Source organism: Pseudopipra pipra, chromosome 1 (genome assembly GCF_036250125.1).
Source record: "Pseudopipra pipra isolate bDixPip1 chromosome 1, bDixPip1.hap1, whole genome shotgun sequence".
Lineage (NCBI taxonomy): Eukaryota > Metazoa > Chordata > Aves > Passeriformes > Pipridae > Pseudopipra > Pseudopipra pipra.
This window is the reverse complement of record NC_087549.1, coordinates 149,347,707-149,363,110: the sequence shown is the minus strand read 5'-3', so window position 1 is coordinate 149,363,110 and position 15,404 is coordinate 149,347,707. Positions and strand designations below refer to the sequence as shown.

The window sequence follows — 15,404 nt, the reverse complement described above, 5'->3', positions numbered from 1 at the left end:
AATAGATGCCTTCAGTTCCACTCATACCTTTGCCACCATGCAGGGTGCTTTTCCATTGTAGCTTTCCCCTTTAGAATCTCAAGGCCTTCAAAAGAAGAAAAAAGAAGAGGGAAAAAAAAAAAAAAAAAAAGAAGTGCCTGCAGATGGAAAAGAGGAACATAATACCATATGGCCAACACTTATGGAAAAGCTTCCAAATACTGCAACATAAAAACCTATAGAAAGTTCCTCAGATATGTCTACTGCAAACCACAGGCTGCCTTTCTGTGCTGTATTCTTTCTTACTGAGCTGGCCCAACAACAAGATCCTGGGCCACACATGCTTCCTGATTTCGACAACACCAAATCATGACCTTTCCTATTATATTTTATATTATAGCTATATTATGCTCCTGCTATCCAGTCACATTTCAAGTTTAGTCTTTGGTTCCAGGAGTGTTTGAAAGGAAGACACGGGGTTCCACAGAGACCGTTTTCATCAGCTTTAAAGTGTTAATTCCACTGCAGATCACAATCAAGCTGCTGCAGCTCTCCATAGCACCCCTGCTCTCATGGTTAGATTGAGAGCTGGGACCTCTAGTAATCCTCAATCATTTGAAGAACACAGGCCCTTTATATCAACCTAAACAACTGACTTTCCTAAGTGTACTATAAAATTAACTGCTGAGTTTTAAAAGCCCTTGAAAAAGCAGGGACAAAAACCAGTGGATAACAGTATGTAAAAATACAGTCAGGTAAGTGCCCAGCCTGCTGAACAACCTGGAGGAGGACAGAAACCACATATATACACAGTAATTCCACCACTCACCCTGATTTTCAATGGAAATTGTGCAACTTTAAAAGCTTAGAGTTTCCTTACAGCAGCAGGAGCTGAGCTAAGCACTCTCAGCACCCAGCACCCCTCTTCACCTTGACTACTATTAACATAAGCATCTCCCCTGGGCCAGGTCTGGTGGTGGATAAAAGGAAATGAGGGAGTAGACATGTATTTTTGTGATATTCTCACTTGTAGTAAATAAACTAGCTACTGGAAAAAACAATTTTATTTTCTGTTACTGCACATATACATATCTGCATTTCAGGTTACTCCAAGCCACATTTCTATTTTAAAAGTCATGTAATATGTTGGATATTATATTTCAGGTGCCAGAGAATTAAAATATTAGAGACCAAAGATTTTTTATTATAGAACTGATCCAACAGCAATACATTTAGTGAAGTTTATTGGTATAATTATACTGGTAGACTATACTAAAAGGTGTTATATATACACCTCTACACTATTCTCTCTTACATCACTTAAGCAAAATAATTAAGTATTTTCTTAACATAGAAATAAAAGCAACTTAGGCAAGGACATATCACAGTGAAAACAGAAATCAGAGAGTTGTTCATGCACATCTGGCTTAAGCTGCAAATTAAAAAATAATTTTTTCCCATCCCAAGCCAACATTCCTTTGTCAGCAAACACAGAATAGCGTCACCTTTTCGAAGGCCAAGTCTAAAGATGTGGCTCCACAGCAGCACAAGCAGCAGCCACTGACCCCTTTGCACTGGCTGGGTCAATCCACTCCCTCCCTCCCACTGCTTCTGAATTTATACAGAACTGTTCCACAAGTTGGCTGGAAAAGCTGAATTTGTCACAAATTATCAGCTTCCTCATACTGTCAGTTTTAGGGCTGTTCAGCTCCCATATCCAGCCATGTGGCAAGCAGATTATTCCTGCCCCTTCCTTACACTAAAAGCTACACAGACCAAGGACAGCATCCCTGGTGTGGCAGCCAGCCATTATCCCAGTTCAGCTATGCCAAAGGGTGAGCAATCACTTCAATAAGCCAGCACAAGTTACCCTCTCTCTCTCCTGTTATAGATAACTTTTGGCAGAGAATGCAAAAGGTAGAAGACGCCATTAACCTCGTAAATTGTTCTTCTGCCTGTCATTTTATCTGAAAGCTGCCACCAAAACTGGCTATAAAGTTTCTGATCACTCCCAGTCTGAACTTACTGAAGGAGTTCCTTAATATCCTGGATAACCTCTCCTACAGCTTTCACAATGCAGGAGATGTTAGGACTTCTTCTGCAAGTCATTAACACATCACTTCTAACAGGTCTGAAAAAAACATCCCCAGTGGATACAGTTAATCCTCTCCCAGAGCAACAGTGACACCACTGAGCAAGAACCACCAACTATTCCTCACCAACAGGTCCTGAAACACGACTTTTAAGGGAAATAGAGTCATCTGAATGAAGTAGGGTTTCAAGAACAATGTTCTTGGAATCAAATGTTCAGGTAGGACTTCATCAGGGATTCATCAGCAAAGGACAGACAGGAACAGATTCCGAGAGGAATCCAGTACTTGCTGTTTACAGCATGTTATTGTGATCACGAGCAACAGCTTTACTTCAGCCTACCTCCCATAAGACAAATATCTAATTTGGTAGGTTTTTGGGTAGGTTTGAATGATACACGAATTAAAATGTACATGGTATATCCTGTGAAAAGCATGGGAACTGAGGGACTGGGAGAGAACAAGAGACTGCAATTTTGTCCCAGAATAATGCAGTAATAGGGCATGACTGTTCAGTCTGCTGAGCTGTCTGCTAAAGAGCCAAGAACACTGAAAACAGTGGACAAGAAACCAGACAGCAGAAGCTGAATCAATGTCAGACTTGGTAGGAGAGGAATACTAACATAATTTAAGAAGGGCAAGCACAGAAAAAAAAGAAGTGATGTTATACTGTACCATTTGATTTCTGTTTATTCATGAGGAAACTTTTCTCAGAGAAAAAAAAAACAAAAAACAAAACACCATCAAAACAACCATCCATGTAATCAGTCACAGGGTAAGACTGAGTGGTAAAAAAAAAAAAAAAGACAGAAAAAGCAGGAAGAGATGGTTACAAGGATTCCTGCTCCAAGTGGCAGGAGATAAAATCACAGAACCCTGGAATATCCTGAGTTAGAAGGGACCCACAAGGATCAAAGTCCAATGCCTGGTGCTGCACAGGACAACCCCAACAGTTTTAAAATGTGCTCGACAAAACTTTGCTGCAGAGATGGAAACCAAGACTAGCAATGGACTAATTCAAATCTTATGCAGGAAAAACAGTCCAATATATGAGAAATAATATGATGACAGTGATAGGAGTTGACTACTCTATCACTGTCTGGAAGGATTTCAAATGCAAGGAACAGGAAGAGAAGATGCAGTGACAGAGATACGACTTTATTTTTCTTTCTGTGAAGCTGCAAAGAGCTTTAAAACATCCTGGCAGACCACACATTAAAGTTACACAGCAGCATTATTCATGCAGCCACAGGCTACACGATATGGATGTTGCACATTGAACATTTCCCACCCCGATCTAAAGGAATGCATGAGCTGGCAGATAAAGAAAGATCACAGCAAGTTTATGGATGTAAGAAACTCTGATACAAATAAGTGATAGGAAGTGTATCTAGAGATGAGTATCAGAAGCTTCTTCAGTGATACAGGATTAATACAATTACATATTGCAGCATGAATACATGATGTGGCCAAAGAAAAGGGCCTTAAAAAAAAAGTGTGAGCACACAGGGCCAACATCAGAGTAAGTGAGCTCTGCCTTGCTCACTGCACCTCATCCTACAAGCAGGAACAGAGTCTAGAGGCACAAAAAATAAGAGGGGAGAATAGGTACATTAACAGATAAATAACTGTGAACAGAGAAGTAAAAGTACACCATCTTGTTGCTCAAGTCTTCCAAAAAAGGTTAATCCTTCTCATAACAAGCTAAAAGAAACCACAATACATCTTTAAACATTTAAAGAATTATAATCATAATTCCTTAGGACACCTTCCAACATAATATTCAGAATTGCATGCATCTACACTTTTGTTTTGCACATATTTTTCTATGTTCTTTTGAATTCTAGAGTCTGTGCAACTGTTCAGTCACTTTAGATCATTAGGGTAATTGAGATGTTTTCTCCCCCTGTCACAAGGAGTTGCTTCATGCAGAGACAGCAGGTTATTGTGTGTGTAAACAGGAGTGACTTCCGTTAAAAGCCACCATTCCTGAACACTGCAGGTTCATGAAGGAGAAGATATAGTACCAGTTTACAGGGAAGCCAAACAAATTCAAAACCAGCCAGAATTCTCAGGTGTGTATTGAAGCCAGTTATTAAAACCAGTGTATTTGTAAGAACCTACAAAGGCAGCTCATCAAAAGCAAAGAAGAAATCCAAGGCTGTTTCAAGCACAGTTCAGTCTAATTAGTTTTTACACAGAATAAAATGATCAACTGGATGAAAAAAAGATGGCAGACACAAAGTAAAAATAAAAATAAAAAAAATCACACTGCCTGAGTCACTGATTCTAAAGCAAGCATGGATACTACCACATGTGGAAAAGACAGAGTAGAATCACCACACAGAAACTGCCTAGCAAGCAATCCCAGCTGCAGCAAAACTAATATGTCTTTTTTTTCAGTGGGTTTGCAAGACTGGATGACAACTGTGTGTTTTTAAAAAGACATGAACCCCAGTTCAAAGTCTTCTCCAAGTTGGAACATTTGCAAGGTCTATCTTATGCAAATCAGGCAGTGCAGAAGGGCAGGCAAGTTCACACTGCAGGACTTTACTGTTTCCACAGGTCACTCTGGAAGTGTTTTACAGGTAGTTTGATAGTTCACATTGCAAGAGAGTCTTAGGGGCTTCATTTTATTCAACATTGTCCTTAGTGATCTTCAGAACTCTGCTTCAAAGACTCTGCAGCAAGAGTTAGAAATGGTTGCAGGACTTTAAACTTTGCAGTATCTTCAAACTAAATTTATAAGTGGTTTGGAGTTATTGCAATTTCTCAGGAAGTACCAAAATCTGAAAGAAACACCCAGTTGGAAGAGTGCAAATTATGGGAGTGACTAAATATTGCCACTACTGAGAAAGAAGTACCCCATTATTAACTTGATTTGCTATAGCAGAAGTAGAGAAGAAAAGGTAGTTTGCTTAAACAAAATAATAGGCAAACAAACCACCACAGCTGTTAGAGAGCTATTAACACATTCCAGAAGCTGGTTAGACAGAACAAAGCAACCTTAGGACATTGTACGATCTCCTTCCTTAAAGGTCCTAAACTGTCTACAAAAGCACATCCTGCTTTAGTGAAGAACAAAAAAGGTTATTAGTTCCTGACAATACTTCAAAAGATTCATTCTTCTGGTTTTGAGGATTAAATATCCACATTTCTTCAAACTTCACTAGTAGGTAAGACTTGCAAGAGAAAACTGATAAAAGCAGCTGCTTGAAACAATGAAAGTTCCAGATCGTGTTGTAACCTTCCCTATATTCATAGCACACTTCAAAATCCCGCAGTGCATTTTGTTTCTCATCACTGGCATTAGTAAGTAAATGGACTGAGGAGTTAACACTTCTATTTTACTGTATCTCTCCACTGTCAGTGTGGATAAGCAAATGATTATTGCGAGATTTGAGACAAAAATAAAGTGAAGAGCAGCTTAAGAAACTTCACATTCCAGAGCTAATCATAGTAACTCAGAAGTTTTTTGTCCAGGCAGGCAGAGTAACTTATTTGTTTACAAGCAAGAGCTGCCTTGTTTAGGAACTAACCGGTAAACAGTATCAGAAGTCCAACTGAATACTTTTAAAACAGCTCCCTATCAATTAAACCAACCTTCAGTCATAGATTTGTACTTTGAGAAAAGCTACATCACTGTGGTTTTGCGAATAAAGGTAGCGACTGCAGCCTGCAACCTAACAATGTTTCTAAGATTTTCACCACAATAAAGAACAGTTGACCCGAAGAATTTTCTAAAACATATTCAAGATCTTCCCTTGACAACAGGCACTATGACTTTTCCCTAAGCATCCCAAAGAAGGATCTAAATCAAGATGCCGCCTGTCTGGAATGTGGGCCTGCTCTTCAGGATTGTGAGAGGCAGCCATGGAACCCAAGAAATTAAAATGATATTAAACCTCTGAATATTAACATCAGTAACCACTCAGTGCAGAGCTGAATTCAAGGGAAGTTTAAGGGATGTGATTACTGAGAGAATAATCCTTAGAACCTCTACTGGAAGAGTGGTAAACAATCTGAACTTCTGCTGTATCTTTAAAACAAGTCCTGCCACATACACAGTTTGCACACGGTGTAGAAAAGAAACAGTCATTTAAGTCTTTCAGGAATTAGTTTAAGATCAAACCTAAACATGAAGCTTAACCAAAGCATTAATCACAAGACAAGCATTTTCAAAATGAGCACACAGCATCTTCATAAACCACAGCCATACCCTTACTGAACAGGGCAAGTATCTAATCTTTAGGCAATCTTCCACTGAAAACTAGACTCAAAGTACTATTTTTATAATGCTTTAAGTAAGAAATAATTTTTTAGGCTTAAGTCTTAAGGACTTTGGACTATGTTTGCTGGAGAAACAGTTTTGTGAAGTGTAATAAATTGTTGGTCTCAAATCCTGAATGACTACTTCCAACATCTTAACTTGAAGCCTTTAATAATTCAGTATTTACATTTTCATTTCTCCCTAGTCTCCTCTTGCACATTTCTTCTCCTTCCCACTTTCTAAACAGCCATTATTGGTATTTCTTATTAGAATCTATGAATCTGTGTGCACACTTTAATAGGCTATGAATTGTTCTGTTTCAATACACCACTTAAAAGATTTACCTAATAGCAGGCGTAGCTTGAAGCTACACAGAAAAAGAACTAACAGCTTTCTGGCTTAAGTAGGTGGGATCCAACACAAATTCAATGCACTATATTTGGACACAGTTTTCTGGAACCTAGTTTAGAGGTTCTCTGCATCACAGATAACCTGCAACTCTACCCAAAGCTGATTTTCCTCTGAACTCATATGATGTCCACACAGAGTACTGCTGGAGGGTTTTTTGGGTTTTAACGAACTGACTCAAAATTACCAGGGAATTCAAGCAAGACTGTGGCAGGAGAGATACAAGCCACTGGTGTAGAGCAAAGCATTCACCTTTTGCACTGTGGCATTCAGAGACTCCTATCAAAGGCAACCACACAAGCCCTTTCACCGAGTGATCCCGCTCCACCCTGACGGGATTCAAAGCAGTGAAGTCTATCCTACAACTCACTCCTGCAGTAACTATGCTGGAAGTTAGAATACTGCTACAAAGCTTATATAGGAAGAGTTTATACCCATTTATTCTTGTGCCAATGATATTCCTTCAGTTAATTTTCCTCCTTAGTGTTTACCCACTTCCCATCCCTTACAGGAAATTTTCATTCATACAGTGTTATCACACCCCTTCTTAGCTTTCCTTTTACTGAGATAAATGAGCAAAGCCTTAAGGATTCCTCATGAATGGCCTTTTTCCATGTCCATCTCAGTTTGCTCCCTTCTCCAGCACCTCAGACATCTTCCTCTCTGTCTTTACATCAGTAGAAATTCAAACCAAGCAGCAGAAAAGACTACCACAGTGTAGGAGAATGGTAGAAAAAAAAGCCTTTTTGATTCTGTTTCTTAAAATGCCCAGTGTCAGAACTAAATACTCCACCACAATACACAGAGAAAAACAAAATAATATTGTCAAAAAATCCACAAACAAACTCCTTAAAAAACACCCTAAAAAAAGGACAAAAGCAAAATCACATCAAAAATACAATCACGGGTCTACAGCACAGGAAAACTGCTTTCAGACAAAATTTAACTTCTGTCACAGTCAAAATTGGCAAATTCACCCAACTGGTTCACATAAAACAGCAAAATCCATATAAAATTCAGCAGAGGAGGAAAGAACCTAGAACCAAGTTAGATTTATTCAAACAGTATTCAGATAGACAGCTACCTTGAAGGTATCTACATCACATTCAAAAACCTTTTAGATGTGGTTTCCTCTTAGAAGGACAGGGTTATTTAAGCTTTCCAGAGCTCCATCTGGGTGCCAAGCTGGATGCCTACAAGTCAAGTTCAACTTTGCTCTAACACAACAACTTTGCTTGTATTAAACTGCTTTGGCTTTGTGTTAATCCCAGCCATTAGTGCACTTCTTCCACAGAAGGATTTTCCCCTGAACTGCCAGATTTTCCTTTTGTCAGACTTCTTTACTTGTGGAAAAGCCACATCACAACATGCATCCGAAGGCAAACAGTCTCACTATGGAGAGGAACATTTTGCTTCAAGATGCAATAACTTATGAAAAACAATGCCATCAGCTCCTCTACTTATGTTGGAAATGCCAAATTTCTTAGGATGTTTCAGACTTAATCTACTTCCCCCCTAAGCCCATCCAATGCTAGAACAGTTGTACCTTCTGAAAGTCAAAAATATTCAAATCAATAAAGTAAACTGCAGACAGTTTAAGTGCTACCCAAAGAGCAAGCTCCTAACAAAAAAGCTGTGCTGATGTCAGTGACATGACTTCAGGCTCCAAATCCTGTGGTCGTCCACCCTCAAGTTATCAAAAACACATTACACATAGAGGCCTATCTCACAGGGCAGTCACATCTGTTGCAGATGATTAATAAGCTGCAACATTTCTTAGGATTGTTTAGCAACAGTTAGATTGAGCCAACTGATGCAAATATTGTGCTGTCATTCTTGTCACACTGGCCTTACAGTGTAACCCAAGTCACCTCCCTTTAGCACCCAGCCATGCCCCAAGGCACTGCGCTTTCTAAGAACGCTGACCTGATCACGACAGCCAAATTTAACAGCAGAGGGTATCAAACCACCAGGACAGTTATACTGCTTCAACTATACCATCCTGCCTACATGTGCAGGGCATTGGATAGAACATTGGAGGCCACCCCCTAGGAAGTTTCTTAGGAAAAAGACTCTGTAGTCACCCTACTCCACCCTGGACCGCTCAGCAAAGCAGTCACAGACAAGTAACAGCATCTTGTAACCACCCACAAGGCAACACTGATATTGTCACACCTTCCAGGTCTATCTTTGCTCACCCACATGACACTGTAAACTCAATACCTCTAAATCAGCAAATGGAGATGATGTTGGCCAAAGCCTTTAACCTCATATCAAGCAGTTGTTCACCAACCATGACAGGCCACTATCAAACCAAACAGCTTCTGGGGCGTGGAAGTTCTGCAGGGAAGTTATCAGCAGAGGTGACATTGTCCCTCACCTGATGCAGATGGCAGTGACAGCACTAGCAAGAGTGGCTGGTGAAGGTGACTTAAATTACTACTTGGCTACCAGTGACCAACATATATGCACACTCCTGAAGCAGTAATGTCACTCGAGGGCAGGAGAACACCAGGTTGTCCCAATATTCCTCATGGATAGCTGCAGGCCAACAATGCCTTTCACTGAGAAAAATCACGTTTGCAAATCATGCAAATGCAACACTACCTGGACACGATCAGCCCCAACACTTCTTGCAAAACTGTTTTCAGTTCCTTGCAGCTTTGCCAAAGCCATTACATGGAACCCCTGCCATGGTAAGCATTTTCTAGGAAGTCTCAGCCAGAATGGTTTCACTGTTTCCAAAAACAAGTTAGGGAAAATACATGTTTTGACCACATAAAAATTTTATGAAAGCATTTTCATCAAGAACCTCTTGCATCCTCCATGACAGGAAGCAAGGAGTTTTGGAGCATGTCCTGTGTATCTTTTGCTCTACTAAAACATCACTTCCCAGACTAGTGAGGCTCAAAAAGTTTTGTTTGCTAAGGAAAACTCAAAAACACTTTTTGCTGCTAAAGTGGTTATTTCCAAGTCAAGACAGAGTAGGACTTCCCTCACTGTAAGGCTAAAAATCATATTAAGAATAAGACAGTTGTATGTCATGTAGGAATAGAAAAATAGTTTGGACTGTTTGGAGACACTGAGCTCTGGGCTGACATGATCCACATGCAATACTTGCACAAGATAAAGACTTGTGTGTGATTGTAGGAACAGTCTTCATCAAAGACAACAAAACTTCCAATAGCTTCTCTTGCACTGCTCAATAAAGTTTTATCCTTTTAATTAACTATCATTCAATACATAATTTTCATCTTTAAATTTTGAAGACGGAAGTTTCCCAGAGGAAAAAAACCCTCACCTATGATGTTACTATATAGCACCCTGGCAGAGAAAGGACAAGCTTCCCTAGGACAGTGGGCACTTGATCATGATTTCTTGCGTAAACTAATAAAGCTGCACATCTGAATAATCCAGATATGATATTCTTTAACAACTCTGGAAAGCACATCACAGGAAAATCCATTGTCCTGTTGATGTTCTTTGTTGCAAAATGATGGAAAAATATAAGCTGCGTAAATTTGGTGGAATAAGTGGTTGTCCACAGCTTTAGAACCAAGTGTTCAGTATCTCTTCAGGTCAGAGAGACAGGACAAAAAGCACTAGAAATGAGATTTTATTAGAATCTGCTAATGTGCCTCATATCACACCACAAAGCAACTCTAAAGATGGAAGAGAAAACAATTTTGAACTCTAAGGCCATATGAAATCTATTAATTCCAGTTATCATTATCATCTCCGTAACGTTTTGTTGCCATGTTCACTCAGGATTCTAATCAGCTGTGGAAAAGTTCATGTAGAACATCCCCTATCACTGTCACCATGTCCCCTGGTATCTCAAAGCACATCTTGTGGGCAAAATGCCATTTCTGTGTGCCAGAGAGCATCAGCTTTAACAATCCCATAATGAATGTTTACTAGAAATGAATTACAGCTGTAAAAGAATGGCTTAACTTTACTGCCTCCTAACCCCAGCACTTGATCCCCCAGTCTTAAGAATGAAACTAAATCCAGCCTGCATTCTAACATGCACTTTTATTACAAACTTCTTTTAACTATTTTTGGCCCAAAAGTGACAGACATCTGTTCTCATACCTTGATTCAGATATTCAGTAGACAGCAGGAGGATGGTGGACAGGAAGAACTCAAGAAGAAATTACTTTTAATAAGAAATAGCAAAAAAGTCCTGCAAGGCAGGGAAGGGATGACCCCCCCCCCCCCCCGACACAACATCAGTTAAGAGTAGATGCAATTACTGAAAGTAATTTTACTGGTGAAAGTCTATTTCAGGAGACAGCCAGAAACGAGCAGGGAACAGAAGAGATGGATGATACAGGAAGAGTGAGATGAAGGCCAGAGCATTACTAGGAGGGATTCCACTCTAATGCAAACTGTTTATCAAATGTCTAAATGCTGCTTTGTGCAACAATCCAGAGAAGCAGAGCATTCAGGAGTGAGCACATCAACCCCATGATGCTGATGCTACAATTGCTGCACACACTTTGCAAACTCTCTTTTTCCAGTCTAGGAATTGAATACAGATACAGCACAGCCCTGCAATTAACCTCACTCTGTCTGCAGAAAACACCCCAAAAAGAGATAGGCAGATGCTACAGAAAAGCAGTTAATTCTGCTTTCAGCAGATACTATTTATTATCCATAGTGAGCAAAAGGAAAAGTTTAACATGGATGACAAACAACACTGCAACAAAAGTATTTTCCAAATTAACGTGCTAAAACTACACCAATGCAATCAATACAACTGACAGGGATGTGTTTGCTACTCATTTGCTACTCTAATCTGGTTTTTCCTCTCACAGCACAGGTAGCTGATGGAACACAACCACTCATGAACCCCAGCTTAACCCATTAAAGTTTCTAAGCATAAATTGTTAACTAAAGCCCTTTTTCATGTTAGATCTTCAGAATAATTTCTCCTTGTTCTTTTCCAAGCTCAACATATCAGCCATTAAAGAAAACCCAGAACCACTCCTGACATTGATCAGAAGCAGGAACAACCTTAATATAGAAACATGACTGCACAAACACCAAAGCTGGACAAGGAAACCCACAACATGTACAAAGATAACCAGTTTTTGATCTTTTATTAGGTTCATGAGAGGTCTCTCAGCACCATATTTCAGGCTACAATGAGAAACTCCACACCCATCAACAAGCAGCTTTCGTACTTTTTGAGGAAACACAGGTAGGTCATTCCCATCCAAGGAACACTGAGCAGGACGAGTTTAGAATATTTTACTCTAAGTTTTCTGTTTATTTTTAAGCTGAGCATCCTTCAGATAAAAAGGGACTCTGGACACTTGTGAGTTTTTACTTTTCTGGTCTGATTGCTGCTTGGAAAAAGGTCCTTTAGGGAGTCCTAAGGAAAACAAATATTCCTGGCCTACCCAGTCCTTCTGTGGACTCCATATGTGCAGAAATGAGCCTAAAGCCTGCCCTATTTCAGCTGCAGTGCACTGGTGATGTTTAACACCATCTCACCAAGATTTAGCCCTACACATCACCACAGCAGTACCATTAAGCCAGTCCTGGATAGACTAGTGACTCACCAATATGTTACGCTGATCCTAGAGAGTCCAGGCAGATATATCAAGCAAAGATGTTTTAAACAAAAAAGATGAGCAGCACTTCTTTCTGCAACAACAGCACCCTACCTAACACTGTCCATGCTAATTACACACAGAATAGTTTATGTGTATTCTTTGTATATAATGGAAAATAAAACTGCCCTTCAGCTTACAGCACCATTTTATTTAGAAGTCACATCACCAGGCCAAACTCTGCATATTTCATTACAGTACTACTTAGAACATAAATCTTTCTAGTATCATTTTTTCAACGCCACTCTCTTAATTAGAATCCAAATTAAATGAATGCCTTCTGTGCTTTCAGATTCTCATTTGAGTAACCTTTGAGGAGAGTGAAAAAAAAATCCATTTCACACACTGGATGGCATTCAGTGCACACATTGAGCCTCATTTTTCAGCTCCTTTTATTAAGCTCCCTGTTTCAACAAAACTGGAGCATAATTTGATAAACAAGATAGTTAGCAACTGTTGATGGATACAGAACTGGAAAGCTTGCAAATACTCCAAAGTAGAGGCAGTCAGGAAAGTCAAAATGAGTTTCAAATTTCCCATTTAACTCTCACAGCAGAGAGACTTTAAGTTTGACAAAAGATCATCAGTTGCTGTTTGGCTACAGCTACTTAATGAAACCTTACCAAGATTTCTTGACTTCTGAGCGCTCACCACTTGCCATCCAACAACAAAGTGAACACCACCAGATGTCACTTTACTCCCCCACCCCCAATATTAGCACAAACACAACGACAGCAACCAGTGCAAAAATTTAGGTCATAAAACAGGTACTGCAACTAAGCTGCCGCATTTCCACCTGCATCTCAGTCTCCTGTGATTCTACTCCTCTGGGTCTCTTCAGACAAAGGAATTCTGAGCAGTAAGTTTTGGTCTGACTCTCAACACTCTCAATTTCACTTACACTTTAAGTTCTGAACACAGCACTTTACTTCCTTCCCACTTGGCTTTAAAATTAGGCCTAAAACTAGGTTTCCATTAAGTCTGAAAGGGTAATAAGGTGACTGCTTCCTTTCAAAATGCACATACTACTTTAAGCTGGCCAAAGGTTTGCTATTATACATTATCTTTTGACAGGTCCCTGAACTTCTCTCACCCACCCAGCGTGAGCACCCACAGACAAAGCCTCAGCTTTAAAGATAAATGAATTGGGAGACAAAGTGAAATGGAAGCTTGAAAATCAAGAAAAAAAAACCCACAAAACAAAACCTATCAAAGTTTCTGAAGAATTTGTATTATTTTACTGCAGGGTTTTAGAAGACACACAGATCTTCAGCCTAATCAAGCGTCTCCAAATCATACCATGTTACACTGTTAAAAGTGCAAAGGTGTTTCAAAAACTGAAGGTTTGTTACTTTGTTTTGTTTTAGGCTAGACATCCTTTTCAGATATCTAAATTTGTAAGATGTTTAAAGTAACTTCTAAAATGGCTTAACTATTAGTGATTCAGCAGGTTTTAGGAACTTGTATCTTGCAACAGCAAGCCTCATGTAAAAATAAATATGTAAATTGGTAACCTTCTAACTCTCCATAAGCATAGCATGAATGACTGACTAAAAAGTTAAACAGTGTGAGGGAAAAAAACCTACAAGCTAGCAACAGATCCACTACACCAAATATTCATACTTAAGCATGTTCATGCTGCACAAAGGCACAAGCATTTCATTGCAATTCAAACTCTGTCTGGGTTGCTAAAAAAAAAAAAAAAAAGCTCAAAGAATGCGATTGTTAAGAGCTTCCTTTCCTCACACACAGAAAGATTAATATAAAAGGTGTTACTTTTCCAGACCAGTCCCACAACTGCAGGCAGCATGCTCGTAACCAAGAAGCTGCCTTATTAGCATACCGGCTTTAGATATTTCTCCTCACAGAATGACTCAGCCTGCTATTTTCAAAGTTTTCCTTAAATATTTGTCCTACATCTCACAATAGCAGCTACCAACTACCGAAAAAAAAAAAAACACATCCCATGAAGTCTCAGCCACTCCACGACGCTGAGCACGGAGATTAGCCGTTCGTCCACATTTGCATCCACCCGAGCTAATCCTTTCTGAAAATGAAAGCTCAAGACATTCAGCCCGGATCTTTCAGAGGTAAAGCGACTGCTTTGTGCAAGTTCGAGGAAAAAAAAAAAAAAGAAAAAAAAAAAACAAAACACAAAACAACAACAAAAAAAAACAAACCCACATCCACAGCACGGTTTAGTGCTTGCAAGAGGGGAAGAACTTGCAGGAGTTTCCCTATGGAGCAGAGCACGCTCTGTCAGAGCTGCAGCGAAGAACAACCAGGGAGAGCGGCCACATAAGGAAAATCGAGTTTACAGCTGCCGCTCCGAACAGATGTACGCGCTGCCATAAGGAGAAGAAGCTTTAGCCGAAAGAGCTTTCCATCACTGCTCCCAAAGCCTATATTTGGTATCGCGGACGTATTCGAGGAGAACGAGTGTTTCCAGGGGAGGAGGAGGAGGAAGGCTGGTTCCCCCCGGAGCAGGGAACCCCTGGCTGGTGGAACTGCGGATCCAGGCGCCGGGAAGGGCAGCGGGCACAGCCGGGACAAAAGCTCCGCAGCGGGATCGGGTGGATGCGGGGCCGGGAAGGGCACGGCCCGGGCACGGCGCATCCCCGATCCCGCCGAGGGGATGCCCCGCTCCCTTCCCGCTGCCCAGACCCCGCCGGCAGCGGGGGTGTCCCCGGCCCGTCGCCCGCGCCGCCCCCGCCCCCCGCTTCCCTGGATTTTTACCTTCATCTTCGAGCTCTAGTTTCTCCAGCATCCCTTCGGAGGCGGCCGGGAGCTGCGAGGGAGCCGGAGCCGCTGCCGCCGCCTGCGGGAGGGAAGAGAGGAGAAGGGGATGAGCATCCAGGCGCGGACTCACCGGCCCCGCGGCGGCACCGGGCGGGGAGGGGAGGGAAGGCGGGACGGCGGCGGCTGCCCCTCGGCCTCCGCACACGCTGCCGCTCGCACCCGGCGCGGGGGGAGGAACCCAGGGGGGAGGACCCGGGGCTCGCCCTCCCCCAGCCCATCAACCCCCGGCGTGGCTCC

The 15,404-nt window shown here is 41.0% G+C and overlaps 1 protein-coding gene across 1 annotated transcript in view; it reads right to left on the bottom strand.

The window, feature by feature from the left end:
* The window catches only part of PRKAG2 (protein kinase AMP-activated non-catalytic subunit gamma 2), a 48,766-nt gene extending 33,586 nt beyond the window's left edge, over positions 1–15,180 (bottom strand). Inside the window, exon 1 of the mRNA XM_064638595.1 lies at positions 15,105–15,180. Within this exon, the coding sequence (XP_064494665.1) occupies positions 15,105–15,135 (31 nt within the window). The 5' untranslated portion in view covers positions 15,136–15,180. The remainder of the gene's footprint in view (positions 1–15,104) is intronic.
* Positions 15,181–15,404: the final 224 nt, after the last annotated feature.